General features: G+C 47.0%; 4 protein-coding genes and 1 non-coding gene across 5 annotated transcripts; 2 read left to right on the top strand and 3 right to left on the bottom strand.

Moving 5' to 3' along the window:
• Positions 1 to 21: 21 nt before the first annotated feature.
• LOC123084730 (uncharacterized) lies at positions 22 to 1,078 on the top strand. Its single transcript, XM_044506224.1, has one exon. The coding sequence runs from the start codon at positions 149 to 151 to the stop codon at positions 974 to 976; it is 828 nt and encodes a 275-aa protein (XP_044362159.1). The 5' UTR covers positions 22 to 148; the 3' UTR covers positions 977 to 1,078.
• Positions 1,079 to 1,268: 190 nt separating this feature from the next.
• Positions 1,269 to 1,464, bottom strand: LOC123088700 (U2 spliceosomal RNA). Its single transcript, XR_006442013.1, has one exon. It is a non-coding gene; the product is annotated as a U2 spliceosomal RNA (small nuclear RNA).
• Positions 1,465 to 1,910: 446 nt separating this feature from the next.
• On the bottom strand, positions 1,911 to 8,520 carry LOC123084728 (copper-transporting ATPase PAA2, chloroplastic). The gene is made up of 17 exons (XM_044506221.1): positions 7,756 to 8,520; positions 7,554 to 7,631; positions 6,949 to 7,046; positions 6,819 to 6,872; positions 6,442 to 6,528; positions 6,070 to 6,234; positions 5,409 to 5,519; positions 5,077 to 5,145; positions 4,883 to 4,992; positions 4,674 to 4,779; positions 4,345 to 4,411; positions 4,049 to 4,128; positions 3,512 to 3,966; positions 3,036 to 3,210; positions 2,599 to 2,730; positions 2,365 to 2,515; positions 1,911 to 2,238 (listed from the first exon to the last, which is right to left on the bottom strand). Exons 1-17 carry the CDS (start codon positions 8,384 to 8,386, stop codon positions 2,105 to 2,107), a joined length of 2,703 nt encoding a protein of 900 aa, XP_044362156.1. The 5' UTR covers positions 8,387 to 8,520; the 3' UTR covers positions 1,911 to 2,104.
• A 6,175-nt stretch (positions 8,521 to 14,695) lies between these two features.
• Positions 14,696 to 15,993, top strand: LOC123084726 (ylmG homolog protein 2, chloroplastic). Its single transcript, XM_044506220.1, has 3 exons — positions 14,696 to 14,996; positions 15,092 to 15,306; positions 15,591 to 15,993. Exons 1-3 carry the CDS (start codon positions 14,766 to 14,768, stop codon positions 15,838 to 15,840), a joined length of 696 nt encoding a protein of 231 aa, XP_044362155.1. The 5' UTR covers positions 14,696 to 14,765; the 3' UTR covers positions 15,841 to 15,993.
• Positions 15,994 to 16,205: 212 nt separating this feature from the next.
• LOC123084725 (4,5:9,10-diseco-3-hydroxy-5,9,17-trioxoandrosta-1(10),2-diene-4-oate hydrolase) lies at positions 16,206 to 18,134 on the bottom strand. The gene is made up of 4 exons (XM_044506219.1): positions 17,241 to 18,134; positions 17,058 to 17,150; positions 16,871 to 16,938; positions 16,206 to 16,679 (listed from the first exon to the last, which is right to left on the bottom strand). Exons 1-4 carry the CDS (start codon positions 17,910 to 17,912, stop codon positions 16,538 to 16,540), a joined length of 975 nt encoding a protein of 324 aa, XP_044362154.1. The 5' UTR covers positions 17,913 to 18,134; the 3' UTR covers positions 16,206 to 16,537.
• Positions 18,135 to 20,954: the final 2,820 nt, after the last annotated feature.

Genomic DNA, 20,954 nt, shown 5'->3' with positions numbered 1-20,954 from the left:
TGGCCATGGGAAATTGCAAGCACCTGAAAAATTCACGCATTTTTATGTCAAAAAGTTTGAGGTTTCTTACTGCCTTAGAAATTATTTTGGAATTTTACTGTTTATTCAGCTAGCTAGCTAGTAGTAGTAGTAGTAGTATCCTTTTGTGATGTTGCGCGGTAATCATGGTGGCCATGCATGGGCTCCCGCTCCACTCCCGGCGCCAACTTTAAGCCGTTGCTCACTCCGCCCAACTCAACGGTCACCACGCTGTCCCGCGCGCTCGGTATTTAAGCCTCACCGCGCGGCACACACATCACCAAGAACAAACAAACAACGTTGCAACACCAGCAAGTACGTACGCGACAGACAGCTCCAGCTCTGCTCGGTGCAAGTGCAATGGCGTCGAGCCCCAGCTCCAGCTCCAGCCTGCTCCTTCCCCAACCTGCTGCTGTGGCTCCTCAACCTCTCCCTGCTCGCCCTCGCCGCCGCCGCGCTCGGCCCGGCGCTGCTGCTCCGGCCCCGCCCCACGCCCTTCGGCTGGGCGCTCGTCTCCGTGCACGCCGCCACGCTGCTCTCCGCGCTCGCGTCCATGTACACCCACCTCGCCCGCCGTCGCCTCTGCTGCCACGCCCACGCGGCCCTCGCGGTCGCCGCGCTCGCCTCCTACGCGCTGCTCCTCCGCCGCGACCGCAGCCTCGCGCTGCTCGGGTCGGCGCGGGACCGGAGGGAGCAGGTCGCGCTGGTGCTCCTGGAGGGGGCGCTGCTGCTGGCCATGTTCCTGGTGCAGGCCGTGGAGCTGGCGGTTGCCTGCGCCGTGGGCCGGCGGTGGGCGAGGGAGCACGAGGCGGCCGAGGCCGAGAAGGCGAGGAAGCGCGGGAGGAAGATGGCGCGCGTGCAGCAGGCAGAGTCGGCGGAGGCCGGCGTGGGGGCAGTGGAGGAGGAGAAGGGGACGAGCGGCAAGGTGGCGCTCCGGGGAAACGCCAACGAGTGCTGAACGAAGATGTAAACCAGGGGAAGGATCAGCCATGATGTGCCGTGTGTTTAATCTTCAGAGCTCTTGGCCACCTTTACTTAGCTTTTCTCCATATTGTCTGAACAGCTTTCGCAAAGAGGGATTTGGATTTTTTTTTTAAGAGGACAAGTAAACCCACTTAAACATGGCAGTAAAACTAGTGTACAGTTAAAGTGCTCTACTGTTTAATAGAGAGAAACTCAGCTCAGTTTTCATTTGTTCTAAAGAAGAAAGCCAAAGCAAATCAGACAGAAGAAATTTTCCACATGCTCTGGAGGGGTGCGCCGGCCCAGGCAGCAGTGCAACGCCTGGGCGACACGCGAGGACCCCAGCAGCAAGCTGCTGTGATGGGCCCTCCCCCATAAAAAATAAATTTAATATCGTTGTGGGCACATGGCCCACATATCAGATATTAAACTGATAAGAACAGATACTACACTTGATCTTAGCCAAAAGGCCGAGAAAGGTATGCTTCTCCCCGTCGCCCTGGGTCTGCTTATATAGCGCGCCTTCGCCTCCCTTGCGCTCTGGCTGCGCGAGGTGGGACTAAACGAAAGCGCTGCGCTAGCACAGGCACAGCAAAGCTCTCCGCTCGGTTCGTTTTCTCGGAGGCGAGGCGCTCGTCGGTTTGCTTGGGCCGTGGTTGAATATAAGGCCGAGTGTAGATGGGCTGCTGATTCCCGTAATATGGCCTGACAGTGCAACTAGTCAACTACACTTCTCTTGCGTTTTCAGTTCTCAAAAAAAAAAAAAACTTCTCTTGGGTTTTCACGCATACATAATTTTTCTTCGGAAAAAACGCATGAGTTATTATTATTTTAGAGACATTATTTTTTCTTGTTGAATAAAAATAGAAAGAAAAAATGCAGATTTTTTTGGTTCCTTGCGGCGGACGAGAAGGTGGCGAGGCAATGCATGGACGATGATCTTTTGTTACGTGTTGCCAACAGTGTGTTCATATCAGGGACGCATGTGTTGGGCTGTACAACATCCGTTGCAAGAATCGACTCGTATGTGCTGGGTCGGTGGTACAAAACTAGGAGCAGTTCAGTCGAGGCACGCTCTATGATCCTGTACAAACGTGTGTCTCGGCAAATAATCGTGTCTACCCTATAATATCTGAGACTTCGGTCTAGACTTCAGGTCATCCGGTCCGGGTCTTTCCGCCTTCTGAAACGATCCATGCAGCTGCAGGAGCAAAGAATTGCTGACGACAAAGATGGAGCTCAGGGCCATCAGTCCTCCTGCACCACACCCACATCACCAGATGTCACCAGATGTTACATTATGGGACGGAGGGAGTATTATACAAATGTGACTGAGGAGACGTAAAACAACCATGGCAACTGTCTTCACCAGATAAACATTACCTGAAAGAGAGGGTGTCATGGCGAAATCGAATTGAGGCAGTAGCGCTCCAGCCGCGACGGGGATGGCCACTATGTTGTATGCCACCGCCCAGGCCAAGTTCTGGTGCACTTTTGCCATGGTTGCTTTAGACAGGGATAGGGCATCTACAACCTGTGCCAGAGATTGTTCTCATCGATCAATGCACTATGCCACTTGAATTAGTCTCCTACAAATCAGTGTTGGAAGAACTATACCTGCGAAAGCCTGTTCCCTAATAGAACCACTGAAGCTGCATCAGAGGCGGCATTCTCTTTCGAGTGAGTCCGCATAGCTATTCCGACATCAGCAGCTGCCAAAGATGGTGCATCGTTTATTCCATCGCCAACCTGTGTAACGGCAAGTAATGACCCATTGTTGTTAGCAGCTCATGCAGATAAACAACATGCTTTCAGTAAAAAGAATACAAAACAGCCTTGTTAACCACCAAGTTGAAACTTCTGTCATATTATCTGCAAAGGATGAATTCTCTCGCGCTTTAACCTTTTAGCTATGCATAACACTTGGATATCTCATTTGGCAAAGTAGATGAATGGAACATTTTCACTACAACTAATTTGGGGAGCCCATGCAGAATTGACAATCGGATGTGCTGTTGACAGTAGATCAAAGATAAAACACGACAATAAATTACCATGGCAACTCTATGCCCCTCCCCTTGCAAAGTTGATATAATGCCTGCCTTTTCCTGTGGGGTGAGGGATGACCTTCTGTTTTCACTCCTGATTCCAACAGTTTCCCCAATGCCTTCCACTGCCTCTTTCCTGTCTCCTGACAATATATAGGTTGCAATTCCTTCCTGCTGTAGCCTGTAGATTAACCAGAAAAGGAATGACTGTTACACACTGCTTGAATTATGGGGATATGACTGCAAGAGACACATCACTTGCATGACAACAAAAAAGTAGCATCCGCAACATTTGAGGTTCTGGCGAGATGAAACCATTTTATAACATTAGAGATCAAATGGGTTTCCAAGTTTAACACATTTTGACAAGTGGGGCAACATGATAACTTCTGAACATGTTCCTGGCAGTTAGGAGAGTTATATTTGCACTAATATCACATGGAAAATACATTTACAATGCAAAAGATGTCTCCAGTAAATACCTGTCCACAGTTGATTTTGCATCATCACGCAGAACATCTGAGATAGCAATAGCACCTATTATTCCTTCTCCTTCACGACCAATATAAGCAATTGATTTTGACTGATTCGAAGATGATGCTTCACTAGAAGGCACAAACTCTAGACGCTTTCCAAGATCACTCAGTTCAGTCGGTGACGCCTTGGTTTCAAAACGATCGTGGACCCAGTCCAAATTACCCACTGCAACCAAACGCCCATCTACTTCAGCTAAACAGCCAAAGCCAGGCTGTGTAAGCTGCCCACTTGTCGTTGGAATATCCAGTTTGCACAGTTCAGCCTCCTTCGTTATAGCATTCGCAATAGGATGCAATGCTGTTCTCTCCACTGCAGCAGCAAGACGAAGAATCTCCATCTCGTCATATGCTAAAGAAGCAATAGAAGTAACAACTGGTTTTCCTTTCGTAAGCGTCCCTGTCTAAGAATCACAATATAGGCACTATTTATAAAACAGATACAGAAATTCTGGTCCGAGAAAGATTATAAATGAAGTCATATACCTTATCCAGAACAATTGCATCTATCCCAGCCAAACGCTCCAAAACATCACCTCCTCTAATAAGTAGCCCTCTTTTAGCGCCTGGTTTCAGATAAAACGTCACATGGCGTTGTAAACTCATAAAAGACATCAAGTAAGATAAGAGTTGCTACAAACAAGTACTGAATTGAGGAATGTTTAGTCAATGGCATCAGTGCAGATGAACCTTAAATTGCATTCATGCAGTGTAAATTGTATGATTCATTGTTTCATCAAACATTTAGAAAAAAATTACAGACACTTGGACAAAGAAGTTACCCATGGAAGTTCCTATTAAGATAGCTGTAGGCGTAGCTAATCCAAGTGCACACGGACAGGAAACAACCTGCAGGGTGAAAATTATAAAAAGTATCGCAAAGAAGCACTAAAAGAGGCAGTTATTAAGAGTAAGCTACGTGAAACAGCTGCTCAATGGTCAACCACCTCCAAACAGGACAACAACATTGAGATTTCAGGATGTTTTGCATGTGCAATGATCCACAATAGATATGAAGAATGATCAGTGAGTTACTGTAGTCTGGCTATGTAAAATTGTTCCATGATTTTGAAAGGCGGGGCTTTAGGAAAACAATAGCATGGTTACTTACTAGTACATCCACAGCAAGCTTCAAGCTCAAAAGCAATGAGTCCCCATCAGGACCAGAAATATCATTTAGAAGGACCTCCGGAAATAGGTGTGTGCCCAATAAGTACCTTGGGATACATAGAAAGAGTTTAAAGCAATAATTATATAGCTGCGGCAGTTTTTTGTATGCTTTTCTCTGAGAAAGAAAAGAGAAGGAACAGCAGAGCATACCAGAAAGAAAAGGTTGCTGCAGACAATGTCATAACAGTATACACAAATGGCCCTGCAATCGCATCCGCGAGCCTTTGTACAGGAGCTTCATGTGCTTGTGCATCCTCAACCTGTTCAGGGACAGTGTGAATAAATTACAAACATATTCCCCTTTTAGTATAAAATAATAAAATAGTTATGCGGTGTATACCTACCATGCGGATTATCTTAGCAATTGTTGACGACGGTCCAGTGGTTGTGGCTTTGATCCTTAAAGGTCCATCCTGTAGAAAGTCAAATGAATGGACTTGACAAAATTTAAGAGATCAACCAGGACATAATAAGAATGGGTGAAGAGCTTATTGAAATTTTAGTCCCAATTCTCAATTAACTTCTACATTGACTATGAGCGACATATATACAACACACAGATCATCAATGTTGTAATAAAATCACAATTGATTAACACAATGTAGTGGGAGTGAAGATCAGAATGGGAAAAAAATACCATGCTTTCTGGCAGAAATTATTATGTGCATGAACATACCCAATTAACAGTTCCAGAAAATACAGGGCATCCTTTTTCTTTTGCTACCGGCAAGGATTCTCCAGTAAGCATTGATTCATCCACAAAACTTGATCCTCCAGTGACATTTCCCTGTACGAATAGGTGCCAGTGGACCATTAGATCTATCAGAATTCTATGAAAGCACAAGGAAGTACAGAAGGTGAAACAGAATGATGACAATCGTGTCTATATTAATGACTATTAGTTCCCTCGCAAAAAAAAAGGAACTAGAACACCCTTCAAACATTTTGACTCGTCCTAAAATATATACTAATAAATATTTTAATTGAGTAACAATTTTGCTCGAAACAATTCGTTAGAGATAGCATAGAAATTCACAGATAGTAAGGATATCAAAGTATGTGAGTAAGCAATACATGAAACATCATTGAAGTCAGCAAATCAATACCCATCAAAGTATGTGTCTTAGAAGTCTGAAGAATTAATACAGGAAAGAAAAAGGAGCCACCTCCAAATGTCTTTTAGCACATTTATGTTACTTTGTAAGATGCCTTAATGGCCATACAGGGGCTCATCAGATTCAGACTTCATTTATGTTTAATCACATAAATGTTGTATCACTGCACTATAATTGTAAGATACTAGTAGAAAATACAAAAAATAAACCATGGCTCCTTACATCTACAGGGATAGTTTCTCCTGGAAGAACCAATACTGAGTCTCCAACACGGACATCATTGACAGGAACTTCAACTGTTATTGCATCCGAATTCAAAATGCCATCTGAAGGAAGGTCGTCACTTGAGGACGTAACGACTAGCCTCGACTGAGGAGACAAGAGTGACTGCCATATAATATGAGACATAATGAGTTGTAAATATATTGCTTATATTGGTCAAGAAATTGTGTACGTTACTTCACTAACCATCAATATGTTTTCAATAGTTTATACAGATTTACTAATAAAAGTATCAGCCTTCTTATTTTAGCTTCTAGTAATGCAAAAAGGAAATGTTGTATGTGTTCAAACAATGCGTAGATATGTACTTACAATGAGCTCATTCATATCGCTAGATGCCTTAAGCCTAGCACTTTCCTCGAGAGATCGTCCCAGAAGTACAAATCCAAGAAGCATGACCTGCATGCTACAAGATGAATTTCTTCAACAAAACTTTCTTAAAACATAGTTCAACTGTTGTTTGATCAACTGCCAAATCAAATGAAGTAATGTGGAAGACAGAAATATGCCCAACAAATAAATGTTGGACATTGACACTGATTTTGTTAATAGACTCAAAAGCAGAGCAACTTTATTAATTGACAATAATACAGTGCCAGGGCACAAGAGCAGTGGCAGCAAGTACATAGGAGTTCCAAGTTTATTAATATATTTTTCTTTGCTATTTTCATGCATGAAAGATTGCTCACCGGTTCATCGAAGAAGGTTGAATTCCATGCCAATTCAGGGTTCAGCAAGGAAACCTTCATACAAGAAAATCTGTTAGACTGTCAGTATTCTTGTGTGTCTAAAAAAACCATCCCCTATAAGTTCACTTACTGCACTAATAGCAAATGCAGCTGCAGACCCGAATCCTACAAGAGAATTCATGTTGGGGGAGCCTTGCTTGAACGCTCTTAGACCATCGAAAAGTATATCTGAGCAAGAGTTACATTTAACACAGAGTGAGAAAGAATTAATAAAATACCTGAAAAACACAGTGCAAGACCATGCTGGAAATCGGTTTAAGTTCCAACTTGCATTTTGTTCTTAAAATGCAATTTTCTTAACTCTAGAATAAAGAATCCACAATCCCTCTGACTCTGTCATTATGTCTCTGTTTCGTAGGAGGAATTTAACAAATGTCTCTTAAGAGACTGCCATATATCAAGCAAAAGCTCATGGACTGAAAACCAATATTGTACTAACGATGACTAAATGTGGAGCCAAAGTTCAAACATCTTGTGTCGATACGTCAGACACTCTACCTGGTGAATACTGAGTTTTCTATCATTCCTATGAACTGATTTTATATGTTGTAATGCATGTACCAATCACTATCCATGTGGAAACATAAAACTAACACCACGACACTTATTTTAGCGTGTAAACAACAAGTAAACTGATGCATTAGATTTTGAAGATGATATTGGAGCCAAGTATACCTCTTCCAGGCCCAAACAGCGCCACCACAGCGATGCCACATTTCACATACGAGTTATGCAACACATCCAAAAATGTTCCTGCGTCGTGCACAACCCGGTCATATAATAAGAACACAATAAAATATGCAGCCAATTGAACTTGGTTTTTTCCCGTTCACAGCTTGAGATCACGCTCTAGTGGTTTATAATAATTTAAACTCACCATGGCCGATGTGGATGCCGATCGAGTGGAGGAGATGGGACGCGTGCGAGCCGCAGCAGAGCGCGACGAGCGTCCACGCAAAGGCGACGCGCCCACGGCTCCGGGTGAGGAGCTCCGACTTCCGGGCGGCCATCTCCCTCCACTTGAGCGCGCTCTCCGCTGCCCCCGCGGTCGCGCCCCCTCGCCGCTCCGCGGACGGGAACCCGCACGCCGTCAGCCTCTCCGCCAGCTCCTCCCCGGCGCCCGGCGCCGGCGACCGCAGCCGCACGGCGGCCGACTCGGCGAGGAGGTTGACCGCCGCGCTCTCCACCCGCGCGTCCGCGGCGAGGATCGACCGCACCCGCGCCGCGCAGCCGCCGCACATCATGCCGCTGACGTCGAGCAGCACGGTCGCGCCGGCCCCCTCCTCCGCCGCGGGGGCCACATCGACGGCGGTCGAGGCGGAGGGGTCGGCCGCGGCACGGGGCGTGCCCGCTGGTAGCTCGCGCGGGATGAGGCGGAGGCGTTGCTGGGAGGAGGGAGCCGAGCGGCGGCTGCGCGGCAGGCGGAGGCGCCGCGCGAAGAGAAGAGGACTGGCGCTGGGAATTTGAGCGCGCACGTGGAGGAGGGAGGAGGCGCGAGCGGTGGCCATGGCGGCCGTCCGGAGGTCTCGCCCGGATGAGAGCCTCGGGTGCCCGGCCGTCTCGCCTAGGGGAGAGGGGAGGAGGAGGCGGTGGTGGCCATGGAACGGGCCGAGTCGACGACGGGTGGGTGGGTGGGTGGGCGGCGGTGGTGGTGGGAAATGGAGTCACGGAAGAGTGGCCGTGGTGAAGTCGAGAGGGACGGTGACGTGGACTGCTCGGAGGAGATCGGTAATCTGCCATCCTGGATGGATTTTGATTTGATTTTCTGGACGGCGATTGGAGGCTTCTTTGGCGTGGAAAACGCGGTGGGTGTTGCTTCTCGGAGTATACTCACCTTTGTTTTTGCGAATTTTTTTAAAAAAACTTTCGATTTATTTATTTCTAATCATGACAATACAACGAACACAAGAAATAATAAAAATTACAGTCAGATCCGTAAGACGACTACAAGCACTTAAACGAGCCAAAAGCTCGCCGCCAACATCGTCATGCCACCTTTTGTAGTACTTTTTTTTAGCATCAGTAGAGACACAAGCGCTCATATACACGCGCATACACTCACCCCTATGAACGCACACATGCACACCCTACCCCTATGAGCACCTCCGAGAGACTGAGCCGGCATATCATCTCGAGATTTACGAAGTCACCGTAGGCGCCTCGTCGTCGACGGAAACGTCTCCTCCCACTGAAAGCGTATCGCCGGAAATCCTGAAATAAATCCAGGAATAATGCGAACACCAGGATTTGAACCCTGATGGGTTGGGGATACCAGGGTCCACCTAACCAACTCAACCACAGGTTGATTCGCCCACCTTTTGTAGTACTACGTAGTATAATTGTATGCTTGAAAAGGGTAAATATCTATGAAGAAATTGTGAGAAGATGTTTTTTCATCGTTGTGCAAATTTCGCAGAAGAAAGTGCATTTACACCTTAGTGCATGCTTGATTTGATGCCAATTTTTTTGCTTGCGAATGTGTGGGCAAATCCAAAATTTGGCTGTCAATTTCTTTCCCACTAAATTGCTTTGCCAAACTCTATGGAAGTTGTCGATTTTTAGCAAGTTTTGTTGCCGGATGTTGGCTTGCCTTTGGCTTTAGAACTTTAAAAAATCATGAAAACAACCGTGCAAATGGATATTATTTAGAAACTTGTGCATTTACAATTTTGTAATGTGATATTAACATTTGTAACATGCATAAAAAATACAAAAACATTTAAGTTTTAAAACTCATGTTGTAACACTCATTTTCTCATTCAACTAGGTCACGTATGGTAGTTTTATTTTACAAACATTTACATGCAGTACCTGTGGTGCGTGATTTTTTCATAGTTTTTTAAAACTTGCAAATATGTTTTCCCCCAGGTGTTAGAAAATTGGTGTTCCAAAACCATGATCATTCTAGTATTTTGCTACAATGACCCACATGACAAAGAGAAAGTTGTCTTCTCAACCATGGAATTTCTTTTTTGCATCGGTTTTATTATTGTTACGGAAACAATTTTTGACTAGGGGTTGTCCTTAATAGCATGGTTGAGGTTATGAGTACGGGAGTGCGTATGACGGTCTTATAACAAAGGTCATCGTACATCCACAAAAGCTAACACAACAACAATATTTTTAATAGGTTTGGTCGCCTTGGCGTAGTGCAGCTTAATCCTATGTTAGGAGAGTGTCGAAGGGTGATATAGTTGCTGACCCGATTCGAACATGTAGACTCTAGAACTCTCAAAACACGTCTTGGAGCTATAATGCCTCCCTTGAGTTTATTTTAGTAATGGTGAATGAGTCACATGTCCATGAGGCCTTACAGGGCTGGTCCTAGGATTTCGGGGGCCCATGAAACTAACACTACGGGCCTCCTTAATATGGACATGAACCAACATAAATGTTACCGATAACACTAAACTGCATCCAAGAGCAATGTTTAGATCAAATTTAAAGTAACAAATAGTAATTAAGAACTAGCGCAATTGTACAAAGGTAATAGATCAACTCAATAAATTATTGGTGATTATCACGCCAAACTCAGAAGAAAAAATCTCAATAACAACCATCTCTAAACAATATCCACTATTGATTATGAATGACCCTTTGCAACAATGAAGACACAATTTGATCATCTTTTTTTTCTTACCAATCATCATGGCCCATACGACATTGCCTTGAAGTATAGATAGAATAATAGCGCACATCAGATATAATCGATGAAAACCCATTGTGATAGAAAATTTGATTGTATGTGTTTTTTGGCCGCAGAAAGTTGAACTATTATTACCTCTTGTAACAAACCGAAAATCCATGTTGATTAGTTGATAGATAGTTAAGTTTTCCGTATCAATCAAAGTGTTTAACATTTTACCTGACCGGTTGGATATAGCAACCAATTACTATCTCGTTGTCAAGTCTCTTCTCCGGTCAGTCAGCCTGGAATTGCGTCGACATCGCAGACTTGTGGTGGTCAGTGGGCGCGCAAGGACAGTGGTGCGATCTGGCCGGCCTCCTCTCAGACCGGTGACTTGAGAGTCGAGACGGCACACACGACTAGGCGAGAAAAAGAGATCAAAAATTATATAGAGCGATCTCAGATGCACCATGCGTCGATCGAGGTTGGGGTTTTCTTGTATTAGTGGCCAGAGCAGTCGAAATCACGTTTTGACCCTTTTTGTTAAACGAAAATATTACACACATTATGTTTTTTGCAAGATAGTAAATCCAACGATCTGGTCTTCCTTTGCCCAAATGTCGTAGGGTCATACCGCAACCATCGTCTACATATAGGGTATGAACTATCGTCCATATAGCACCGCTCTTAGATAAATGGTTTTTTTTTGCGGGTAGATAAAGGCCTCCTTTGATTTGGAGGAATTTTGTAGGAATTTCATAGGGTAGGATTTTTATAGAAAAAATTCCTATAGAGCTCTTTGGTTTGTAGGAATGGAATCATATTTTTATTGAGAAAATCTTTCTATCCTCCACATTTCATAGGAAAATAAACATTAGTCTAGACTCAATGGAAAAAATTCTATGATGTGAAACAAAGGATATCTCCTTTACTATTCCTACTCATAAGATTTGAGATGCATGTCATCTCATTTCCTACAACTCTTCCATTCCTATAATTTTCCTACCTTGTGAACCAAAGGAGGCCAAAATAGGTTGTCTGGCCCAGTTTATCACAGGACTCGAATTTTTCTTCGAGGGCACAGACATAAATTATCAAATCAACAGAATGGACAACCAGAAAGGTTCAGGGCTCCTTTGATCCAAAGGAATTTCATAGGATTTTTACAGGATTTGGATCCTTATGATTTTTTCCTGTAATGGTCATTTTTTTTGCGAGGTTTCTGTAATGGTCATTTTATTTGTAGGATTGGAATCCTTAGGATTTTTTCCATAAGATTCATTTGTACTACACTTTGGAGAAAAGTTTTCATCCACTCAAACTTTTTTTTATAGAATTCCTTTGTTTTTCTGTGCTATCAAACTCTTCTTCAAATCAGGTAGGGGTAATAATATGATTGTATGTGTTTTCTGGCCGCAGAAAGTTGAACTATTATTACCCCTTGTAACAAACCGAAAATCAAAGGGGCTGCAGAAAGTTGAACTATTATGATATTCTACTCCTACATTCTGCTTGTTCCCGTGTTTTGAGAATCCGGCGAAAAGTGCGAATCAAAGAGGCCCTCGGGTCGTGAGAGGGCTGGGAATAAGTAAAATTTTACTGTCCTAATAAAATTACTCCCTAATATCTAAAAAGGGTCCAGGTCGTGAGCACGGACTAAAGTACTGATGTAAAAAGACTTACTACCGAGGGAGTAATAAAGGAACGAAGTATGTATATGTCAACCGTGTGGCAGATTACATAACTGCCACGTCGGAATTATGGCCCCACGCGCCTTACGATTTTTTCCTGTAATGGTCATTTTTTTTTGCGAGGTTTCTGTAATGGTCATTTTATTTGTAGGATTGGAATCCTTAGGATTTTTTCCATAAGATTCATTTGTACTACACTTTGGAGAAAAGTTTTCATCCACTCAAACTTTTTTTATAGAATTCCTTTGTTTTTCTGTGCTATCAAACTCTTCTTCAAATCAGGTAGGGGTAATAATATGATTGTATGTGTTTTCTGGCCGCAGAAAGTTGAACTATTATTACCCCTTGTAACAAACCGAAAATCAAAGGGGCTGCAGAAAGTTGAACTATTATGATATTCTACTCCTACATTCTGCTTGTTCCCGTGTTTTGAGAATCCGGCGAAAAGTGCGAATCAAAGAGGCCCTCGGGTCGTGAGAGGGCTGGGAATAAGTAAAATTTTACTGTCCTAATAAAATTACTCCCTAATATCTAAAAAGGGTCCAGGTCGTGAGCACGGACTAAAGTACTGATGTAAAAAGACTTACTACCGAGGGAGTAATAAAGGAACGAAGTATGTATATGTCAACCGTGTGGCAGATTACATAACTGCCACGTCGGAATTATGGCCCCACGCGCCTTTCCGATTTTCGGCAAAAATAATGCTTGAACTGGGATTTGATCTCTAGTCTGCTGGTAAGCAACAAAGAGAGCTAACCACCTCATCTATGACACTTATTGTTGAACAAGCTAAGGGAAATATTGTTTTTGACATGTTTTTGCCTTTAATATGTTAGCACTGAAAAACTTTTTGTTTCAAGCATCGTGGTAACTTTGATCATTGGGAATAAATTTATTGACCCCCCCCCCCCCGTAATTTCTGTAAATAGCACGATAATATTCACGCCATAGACCTGATAATTTAGATACAAACATTGTGGTAATTTTAACCATTGGGGAAGACAAATGTGAAAATATACCCGATAATTTATGTGTAAATAGATGGTAATATACGCAACGCACATCTGATAGCTAAGGTAGAAACACCATGGTAACTTTGACCATTTTTTTTTGAAAAGATACTCCGGTATCTTCTGTGTAAATAGCACGGTAGTATACCTCCCTCCCCTGGCATTTTTATGTGTAAATAGCATGAAAACATATGCACTGTGATAACTAAACACCATGATAAGTTTTTGACCCGTGTGTGTGGGGGGGGGGGATTTGTTGCTGAAACATACACCTGATAAATTTTGTGTAAATAGCATGATATTTGAAGCACTACGGACTTGATAGGTTACCTAGAATCACCATAATAACTTTTTGTCCCGGGAAAAAGTTATTCAAAACATCCCCTCATGGCCGACCTGGCGAGCCTCCTGCCCTCGAGGAAAAAATCCGCGTGCCATGGAAGGAGCCATACACGTACTGACGTACGTCTATAGTGATTCCGGCGGTGGTCTGAGTTCGTCTGACCATCCAGGTTTCTCTGCATGCACGCCGGCCGAGACCTACTCTTCTTTTCGCCGGACAGACGATGGCGCCTCGGGCGCGAGCGGCTTCGCCGAGTAGCGCGATCGGAACTAATCCTGCATGATGGGAGACAGCTGCGGCGTCGTAGGGGCCAGAGGAGAAGGCATCGCACGCATGACCGAGAAGCTTGAAGACTTCCTCAACAGCGGCGGAAAGGTTCTTGTCCAATTGAATGAAGAGATCATTTTTTTACCGCGTCGGCCGTGGAATACCATGTCGAGAAGGCGTGCCAGTAGCGCAAATGGTCCGGGCTCCTGCCCATGGCAGCGCGGACATCGGTGGCGAACATGTTCGCTGCGCCGGTGAGCGAACGTGAAGAGCCGCTGGGCCACGCCTTTGTTCGTATTAAGGCGTCCTATTTGCAGGACGAATATTCAAGATGGTTTTGCTTGCTTTAATTTTCTTCATTTTCTACCTTGATTAGCGGGAGCCCAATAATTACCTGGTGCATGCGACCCTGTTCTCCCGCGTGGTAAGTTTCCACTGATTGCTCCTCCGAATGCATGGTAGTTATTTTCTTTCTCTTTTTCAAACGCCTTATTTATTCTCGCGGTGTTTGTTTTCTAGTTTATAGGATACACGAACGGGATGCGGGGCGGGGAACTTTCTCGGCAGAGTTTTCGTCCGCCTAGACAAATGGCTAAACGCACTTTTGACGTGGGTTAATATAATTTTAATGGTTAGATTAAATTAAGTGTCGCTGATCGTGCGGCTGTAATTAGTTCGTGTTGTTGTGTGTACGTAAGGCTGTATGCACTTAGCGATGAATATGTTTGCTTGTTTAATAATACTAGTATAGATATAGATAGATTTAATAATAGTAGTATAGATAGATGAATATCCGTATCTTTTTGAGGATCTCTGGCGAATTTCGTAATGCGACAAGGGCCAAACCGCAAAAGTTGTTTAATATCTCGCGCTTCGAACGTTATCTCCAACCTCTCGTCTCGTGCCCCATCCACGTCTCTCCGACGTGCCCGCTCCAACTCTCATCCAATGGCCTCGCCGCACGCCGACCCGCAGCAGCAGCACCACGCGTCGGCGCCGCCGCTCCTGCTCGCCGTACTCCGCGTTCCGTTCCCGGGGGCCCAGCGCCCGCGCGCGCTCCCCGCCCCGGACCTCGCCCCTCTCGCGCGCCGCCTCGACGAGCTCGCCGCCGCGGCGGCCGCCCACCCGCTCCTGAGGCCGCTCTTCGACCTCCGCCACCACCTCTCCACCTTCTCCCAGGTACGCAAACGTCCACGCCCCAGTGGGGCTTCGTGAAAGCGCACGCGGGCGATCTTCCGAACTAACGTCGCGCGCCCGGCCGATGCGAGGAGCAGAGCGGGAGGCAGAGGATGGTGGCGATGCGGCAGGCGGCGTGCCCGCTGGCCGGCGGCGAGGGCTGCTTCGCGGCGGTGCTGGGCGGGTCCGTGGCCGGCATGGTGGTGTCCAACGGCGTCAACAGCTTCCTCAGCCTCTACAACACCGTGCTCGTCATCCGGCTCGTGCTCACCTGGTTCCCCAACACGCCGCCCGCGATCGTCTCGCCCCTCAGGTACGCGCACACATTGCAAACTCTAAGGCGCATTATCATCCCAGCACAGCAGTAGTACAAATGATGCGTCAGAAAACCACCACTAAGATGATTCAGAGAACTTGAAATTGGTCACTGGCACCTACTACCACTAAGACGCAATGATCGCAATCACAATCATAATCTTATCTTAGTTAAAAGTCGTAAGGAGGCGCGACAGTGCGAAAGCAGAAAGGCTTTTGCTTCACGGAACAGACGCACAGTTTGGTCTGGTGACTTTCTGAAGATGTTGTTATCGCGTGCAGCACGGTGTGTGATCCGTACCTGAACATCTTCCGGGGCATCATCCCGCCGCTGGGCGGGCTGGACCTGTCCCCCATCCTCGCCTTCCTGGTGCTCAACGCCCTCACCGGCACCGCCGCCGCGCTCCCGGCCGAGCTCCCTGCCCAAACCGGCTCGGTGCGCCCTGACGAGCTCACCGCCAACCAGAGGAAGTGGATGAGGAGATTCCGCCCGGGGAAATCGCAGGAGGCAGAGGATGGTGCTCCTCGCTAGACTCGTGCAATTTTTTGGAGTGCTCCATCAAAATGTGTGTTGTCATTCGGCATGTCGAATTACCACTGAGGCCTGATTTTTCTTCTTCTGAATGTGTATGTAGTGGAACCAAACTGCTTGACTGTAGTGCCATTTTTTGGGTCTTTCTGATGAGTTCCTCACTTTGTTGATTGCTTGTGGAAATGAAACAAAAAACCCATGTTCCACACATAGCAACTAGCAAGGGGAAATAAATATTAAGCAACACATGGCTTTTGGCTTCTAAGTCTGCGAGGATGGAAGTTAACTACAGCCGTTTATGCACATATTTGTTTTAAGAAGCAAAGGCGTACTGGATATCTGTAGGGCTAGCACATAGTATGATGTATGCTCAATGAAAAATGTTTTCTAAACAGATCCACAAAAATTACACGACAAGGTCACAGTTTAGAGGGTTCTTCTCTGCTACTGTACTTGTTATACTGCATCCTGAATGGATCCAGCAGAGACAGGTATCTGCAAGCATTCTTCCGGCTCAAGGGCTGAATCATATACTAATTTACAACATACTATAGTGTACGATGCATTAGCAACATTACTGAACAACTTGGAGCATTTTCATATGTATTGCAAAATTCCTGCGAACTTTGTATGGGGTCATTCAAGTTCAGGAATGCTCTGTGGTACTCTGGATTCAGGACGGAGCTGACCATTTGAACTACTGATCATGCTGGTTTGGGGACTTTTGAGAGGCAAGTAAGAAGTCCAAGACGACCTCGTTGAACCGATTCGGGTCCTCCATCTGCGGCACATGCCCGGTTTCCTTGAAGATTTCCAACCTCACATTCTCTCCCAAGCACCTGAAACCATCGGAAGCACACTAGCAGTAAGCAGACAGGGGGTTATGCTGCAATTTTCAAATTTGCATTACAGTGTGGCAATTTTACTAGTATTTTACAGTATATATGGACCATGGTAAGCAATGGAGCAAAAGTAGGATCGACCATTTCAAGTCACTGTCAGTTCTTGCACTGGGATGGCTATGGATTACCTCTTGACAGCAAATGCCTTGTCCAAAGGGAATATCTGGTCGTGGTCTCCCCAGACGAGCAAAACATCCTGCCATTCATAAGATCGAACGCAAAGTTAACAGAATATTTTGTTGCACTACTGTATTTCAGAAACAGAATACAGTGTGGCTGCGTCGAATTTGCCCTTCATTCTGTTCAGATTTTTACCTGCTCCAAGGGCGTAAGTTGGAACTCATCAGTCCCTACAGTTATGGCCTTCATCAGCTCGATCTTCTCCTCCCTCTTATCACTGAAAAGTCTCTGCGAATTGACAAGATCACTGCTCAGTACTGTACTGGCATTTATCGATCAATTATTAGGGTGGTGCAGCGGCAACAATGGACGGGCCACCTGCACGGCCTCTCTGATCAGGAAGTCCGGCAGCATGGAGGTGACCTGCCTCCGGTAGAACGACAGCTCCATGAGCCGCCGCGCCGTGCGCGCGTCCAGCGGCATGAGCAAGTCGGCCGCGCTCGCCCACTCGCCGCCGGCGCGCTGGAGGAACGCCCGGTCGTCCTCGGCCGTCTTGAGCAGGTCCGAGTTGGATATCACCACGGGGCCGACCCTCGCGGGCCCCGCCGCGCGCGCCAGGGAGTAGGCCACGAACCCGCCGTAGCTCGTGCCGGCCACGGCGACGCGCGCCGTCGCCGGGAGACCCGGGAGCGCGTCGAGCAGCGCGGCCAGCGCGGCGGCCTGCGCCGACTCGGAGGGCGCCGGGGAGGAGGGGCAGGGGGCGGAGACGCCGAAGCAGAGCAGGTCCGGGACGACGACGTGGAAGCGGCGGGAGAAGGCGCCCACCTGGCGGCGCCACTGCCAGGTCGCCATGGGCCCGAAGCCGTGGATGAGGAGGAGCGGCGGCAGGCGCGGCTCCCCCGCCGGCGCCGGAGCCCAGTAGTGGATCGTTTGGGTCCCGCTGCCTTCGCCGGGGTCGCAGGGGAGGGTGACGGTGTGGGGGCAGAGGCCGGCGGCGTGGAAGGCGCGGCGTGAGAGGTACTCCATCACGGGGAGGAAGCTGAAGCCCATGGCGGCGCGGCGCCGAGCACGTGCACCAGTGTAGCTTGAGCGGCGAAGTGAAACGGACGAGCTGGGTGGGTGGTTATAGCCGCATCGAGCGGCGAGCACAGACACGTCAATGCAAATTCTCTCGGCTCTCGCTCACGTACGTACAGTACAAGTATGGCTTTGGCTATGGACCGACGCGCTGCCCAGAACGACGAATTATGTTACCACTACCTCCCTCCGGGTTCTCCAATGGGCCGACCTAAACAAACGGCGATTTCATCTGCTTTTTGTTTGTTTGGGTCGGCCGCCTGCTCGACATCCGTTTTGTTTTTCATATGGGTCGACAACGCGTTCAACGCGCCGACCCATATGTGCAGGCATGGTCGGCTGGCCGCTGAATTTTACATTGCATTCAGCACATTGTGAAATGAAAATTTAACAAGTAAAATAGTTGAGCCGTCCAAATAAATAGTATAGTTTTACAGGCCAAATAAAAATAAAAATGTTTCACATAGTTTTGCAAACGAATAAAAGAAGATACATCTATTGGTTGTCAACATGAGTCCACGTATACTCAACCAAATCATTTTGTAGTTGCACGTGAGTTTCTCAATCACGCATGTCTTCATGAAACTGAGTGAATTGCTCAAATGTTGCCGCTACTCCATGCTCAGGCACAACATTCCCACCCTGAAATTGGAAGCCTTGATCGTACAGACGTTCCGGGTGCTCGTCTTCTACGATCATATTGTGCATGATCACACAAGTAGTCATCACCTCCCATAGTTTCTGCGTGCTTCATGTATTAGCAGGATACCGAACGATGCCCCATCGAGATTGCAAAACATCAAAGGCACGCTCAACATCCTTTCTAGCACTCTCTTGCTCTTGGGCAAATCTTTTCCTTTTCTCTCCGACAGGGTTGGGTATTGTCTTTACAATAGTGGTCCACTGAGGATAGATATCGTCACCCAAATAATACCCTTTGTCGTAGTTGTGACCGTTGACAGTAAAGTTCACCGGTGGGCTGTTGCCTTCGGCAAGCCTAGCAAACACCGGCGAGCGCTGAAGCACGTTGATATCATTGTGTGATCCAGCCATACCAAAGAAAGAGTGCCAGATCCATTCTTGAGACGCCACGGCCTCTAGTATGACAGTGCAAGCCCGGACATGTCCCTTATACTGCCCTTGCCAAGCATAAGGGCAGTTCTTCCACTCCCAGTGCATGCAGTCTATACTGCCAAGCATCCCCGGGAAGCCCCTGCTAGCATTCATCGTCAACAAACGGGTTGTATCTTCAGCCGTCGGCTCTCTCAAGTACTCAGGGCCAAACACAGCAATCACAGCCTTGCAGAACTTATACAGGGACTCTAGGCATGTAGACACGCTCATACGGACGTACTCGTCAATGAGATCACCGGGCACTTCGAATGCAAGCATTCGGATGGCGGCAGTGCATTTCTGATAAGAGGAGAAACCAATCTTGCCGACGGCATCCTCTTTGCACTCGAAGTAGTCATCATAGCCGACCACTCCCTCTCTAATACGATTGAAAACATGCCTACTCATACGGAACCGGCGGCGGAATTTGTGATGTTTGAACAACGGGTTTGTTGTATCAAAGTAGTCCTTCCAGAGAAGGAAATGCCCGCTCTCCCGGTTCGATTCAACGCCGGGAGGTGGCCCGGAATGGAGCCACGGAACAACGGCTGCTGGTTGTTGAGGTGGTGATGGACCAACACGGCAGCCAATATCTCCTCCTCGTCGTCGGACGACGAATCGTCGGAGTCGCAAATGAAATTGTGGAAAAAGAACTCGTCGGTGGAGTCCATTTTCGTACCTTGGCAAACTGTCGAACAGCTTGCGGACGTCGAAGAAGGAGACGACCGGCGAGGGGAGACGCGGCGCCCCCAGACCAGCTAGCTGCCCTGCCGGAGTCCGACGAGTGTGACAGCGTCGGACGAGCGTGCCGGTCGTATCTGACGGGGGCGGCGAGGCGTCTTCTTGGTCGCGGGTGGCTGGGTGGTGGGGGAAGCGGCGGCGGGAACCAGTTTGCTCCCCGACGGCAAAACAGCGGCGGCGGGCGACTGGGGGCAGGGGCGGCGTTGCTGGCGGATGTGGAGGCGGCGGCAGCTGGAAGAGTCGCCGGCAAAAATGGGCGGCGGCGTCGGTGACGGAGGAGGCGGGGGCGAGGGTTGCTTGTTGGCCGGGGAGAAGGGAGGCCAATGTGCCACAGACCAGCGGGTCCGGGGACAGGAATAGGCGAGCACGCGCGCGTCCGTCGCGTGTCCGCGCCGACGCAAATCAGGCTCAAAAATTGGCCGGGAATGGGTCGCCCGCGGACGAAAAACGGACGCGCGTCCGTTTAGGTCGGCGCATTGGGCCGCCCTTTCTGTCCGCGCCGACCCAAATGGACGACCGCGGACGAAATGGGTCGCCTCATTAGAGTTGCTCTTAGCCCCTTTTATTTTACGCCAAAATTTGATCATTGATTTAAACTTATAAAATGTTAATATCCTACATAATAATGTATCGTTGGAAACCTCTTTCAAATACAAATCTATCAATATACTTTTTATAGCATATGTGCTAGATTTTTTGAGCCAAATAGATGGTCAAAATTGGACCCAAAATATAAAGGTCCTAATAAACCCGGACGAGGGAGTATCTCCGATCCATATTAACTATTACTGATTTATAGTAAACTGTACTGAATCATCGATAATTAATATGGATCTAAGAGAGTATTACAAGATTTTTATTTTACTTATAAAAAAGTGATTTTTATCGACTTCTAATGTCCCGTTGGTACTACATATAAAAAATACATTTGACCTCCGCATGAGTAAGATATACTCCCAACACCAAAGCACACAGTATATAACGCCGGTAAAGAACAAAGCCGTACAATATCAAAGGCAATGCCACCCTCTGTCCTGTGATGCCACTTTCATTAGTTGGTGGTACTCGGCTGAAGCTGGGCTCCACGGCGCAGGAGAAAAACCCTGAATTCGTTGGCCATGTTGATCATATAGACCATATGAAGGGAGAGGAATAGCTGGA

This window comes from Triticum aestivum, chromosome 4A, assembly GCF_018294505.1.
Source record: "Triticum aestivum cultivar Chinese Spring chromosome 4A, IWGSC CS RefSeq v2.1, whole genome shotgun sequence".
In the NCBI taxonomy this organism is placed as follows: Eukaryota; Viridiplantae; Streptophyta; class Magnoliopsida; order Poales; family Poaceae; genus Triticum; species Triticum aestivum.
Note: the sequence above shows the minus strand (reverse complement) of the source record. Positions and strands in the feature narration are given on the sequence as shown.

Bases quoted from the DNA above. Each gene is read 5' to 3' on its own strand.
- LOC123084730 (XM_044506224.1), top strand. From the start codon at position 149: ATGTTGCGCGGTAATCATGGTGGCCATGCATGGGCTCCCGCTCCACTC.
- LOC123084726 (XM_044506220.1), top strand. From the start codon at position 14,766: ATGGCCTCGCCGCACGCCGACCCGCAGCAGCAGCACCACGCGTCGGCG. The intron at 14,997-15,091 runs GTACGCAAACGT...TGCGAGGAGCAG, and splicing joins ACCTCTCCACCTTCTCCCAG to AGCGGGAGGCAGAGGATGGT. The intron at 15,307-15,590 runs GTACGCGCACAC...TATCGCGTGCAG, and splicing joins GCGATCGTCTCGCCCCTCAG to CACGGTGTGTGATCCGTACC.
- LOC123084728 (XM_044506221.1), bottom strand. From the start codon at position 8,386: ATGGCCACCGCTCGCGCCTCCTCCCTCCTCCACGTGCGCGCTCAAATT. The intron at 7,632-7,755 runs GTGAGTTTAAAT...TGCACGACGCAG, and splicing joins CGGCATCCACATCGGCCATG to GAACATTTTTGGATGTGTTG. The intron at 4,412-4,673 runs GTAAGTAACCAT...TTCACCCTGCAG, and splicing joins AGCTTGCTGTGGATGTACTA to GTTGTTTCCTGTCCGTGTGC.
- LOC123084725 (XM_044506219.1), bottom strand. From the start codon at position 17,912: ATGGGCTTCAGCTTCCTCCCCGTGATGGAGTACCTCTCACGCCGCGCC. The intron at 16,939-17,057 runs GTAAAAATCTGA...TATGAATGGCAG, and splicing joins AACTTACGCCCTTGGAGCAG to GATGTTTTGCTCGTCTGGGG. The intron at 16,680-16,870 runs GTAATCCATAGC...CGATGGTTTCAG, and splicing joins AAGGCATTTGCTGTCAAGAG to GTGCTTGGGAGAGAATGTGA.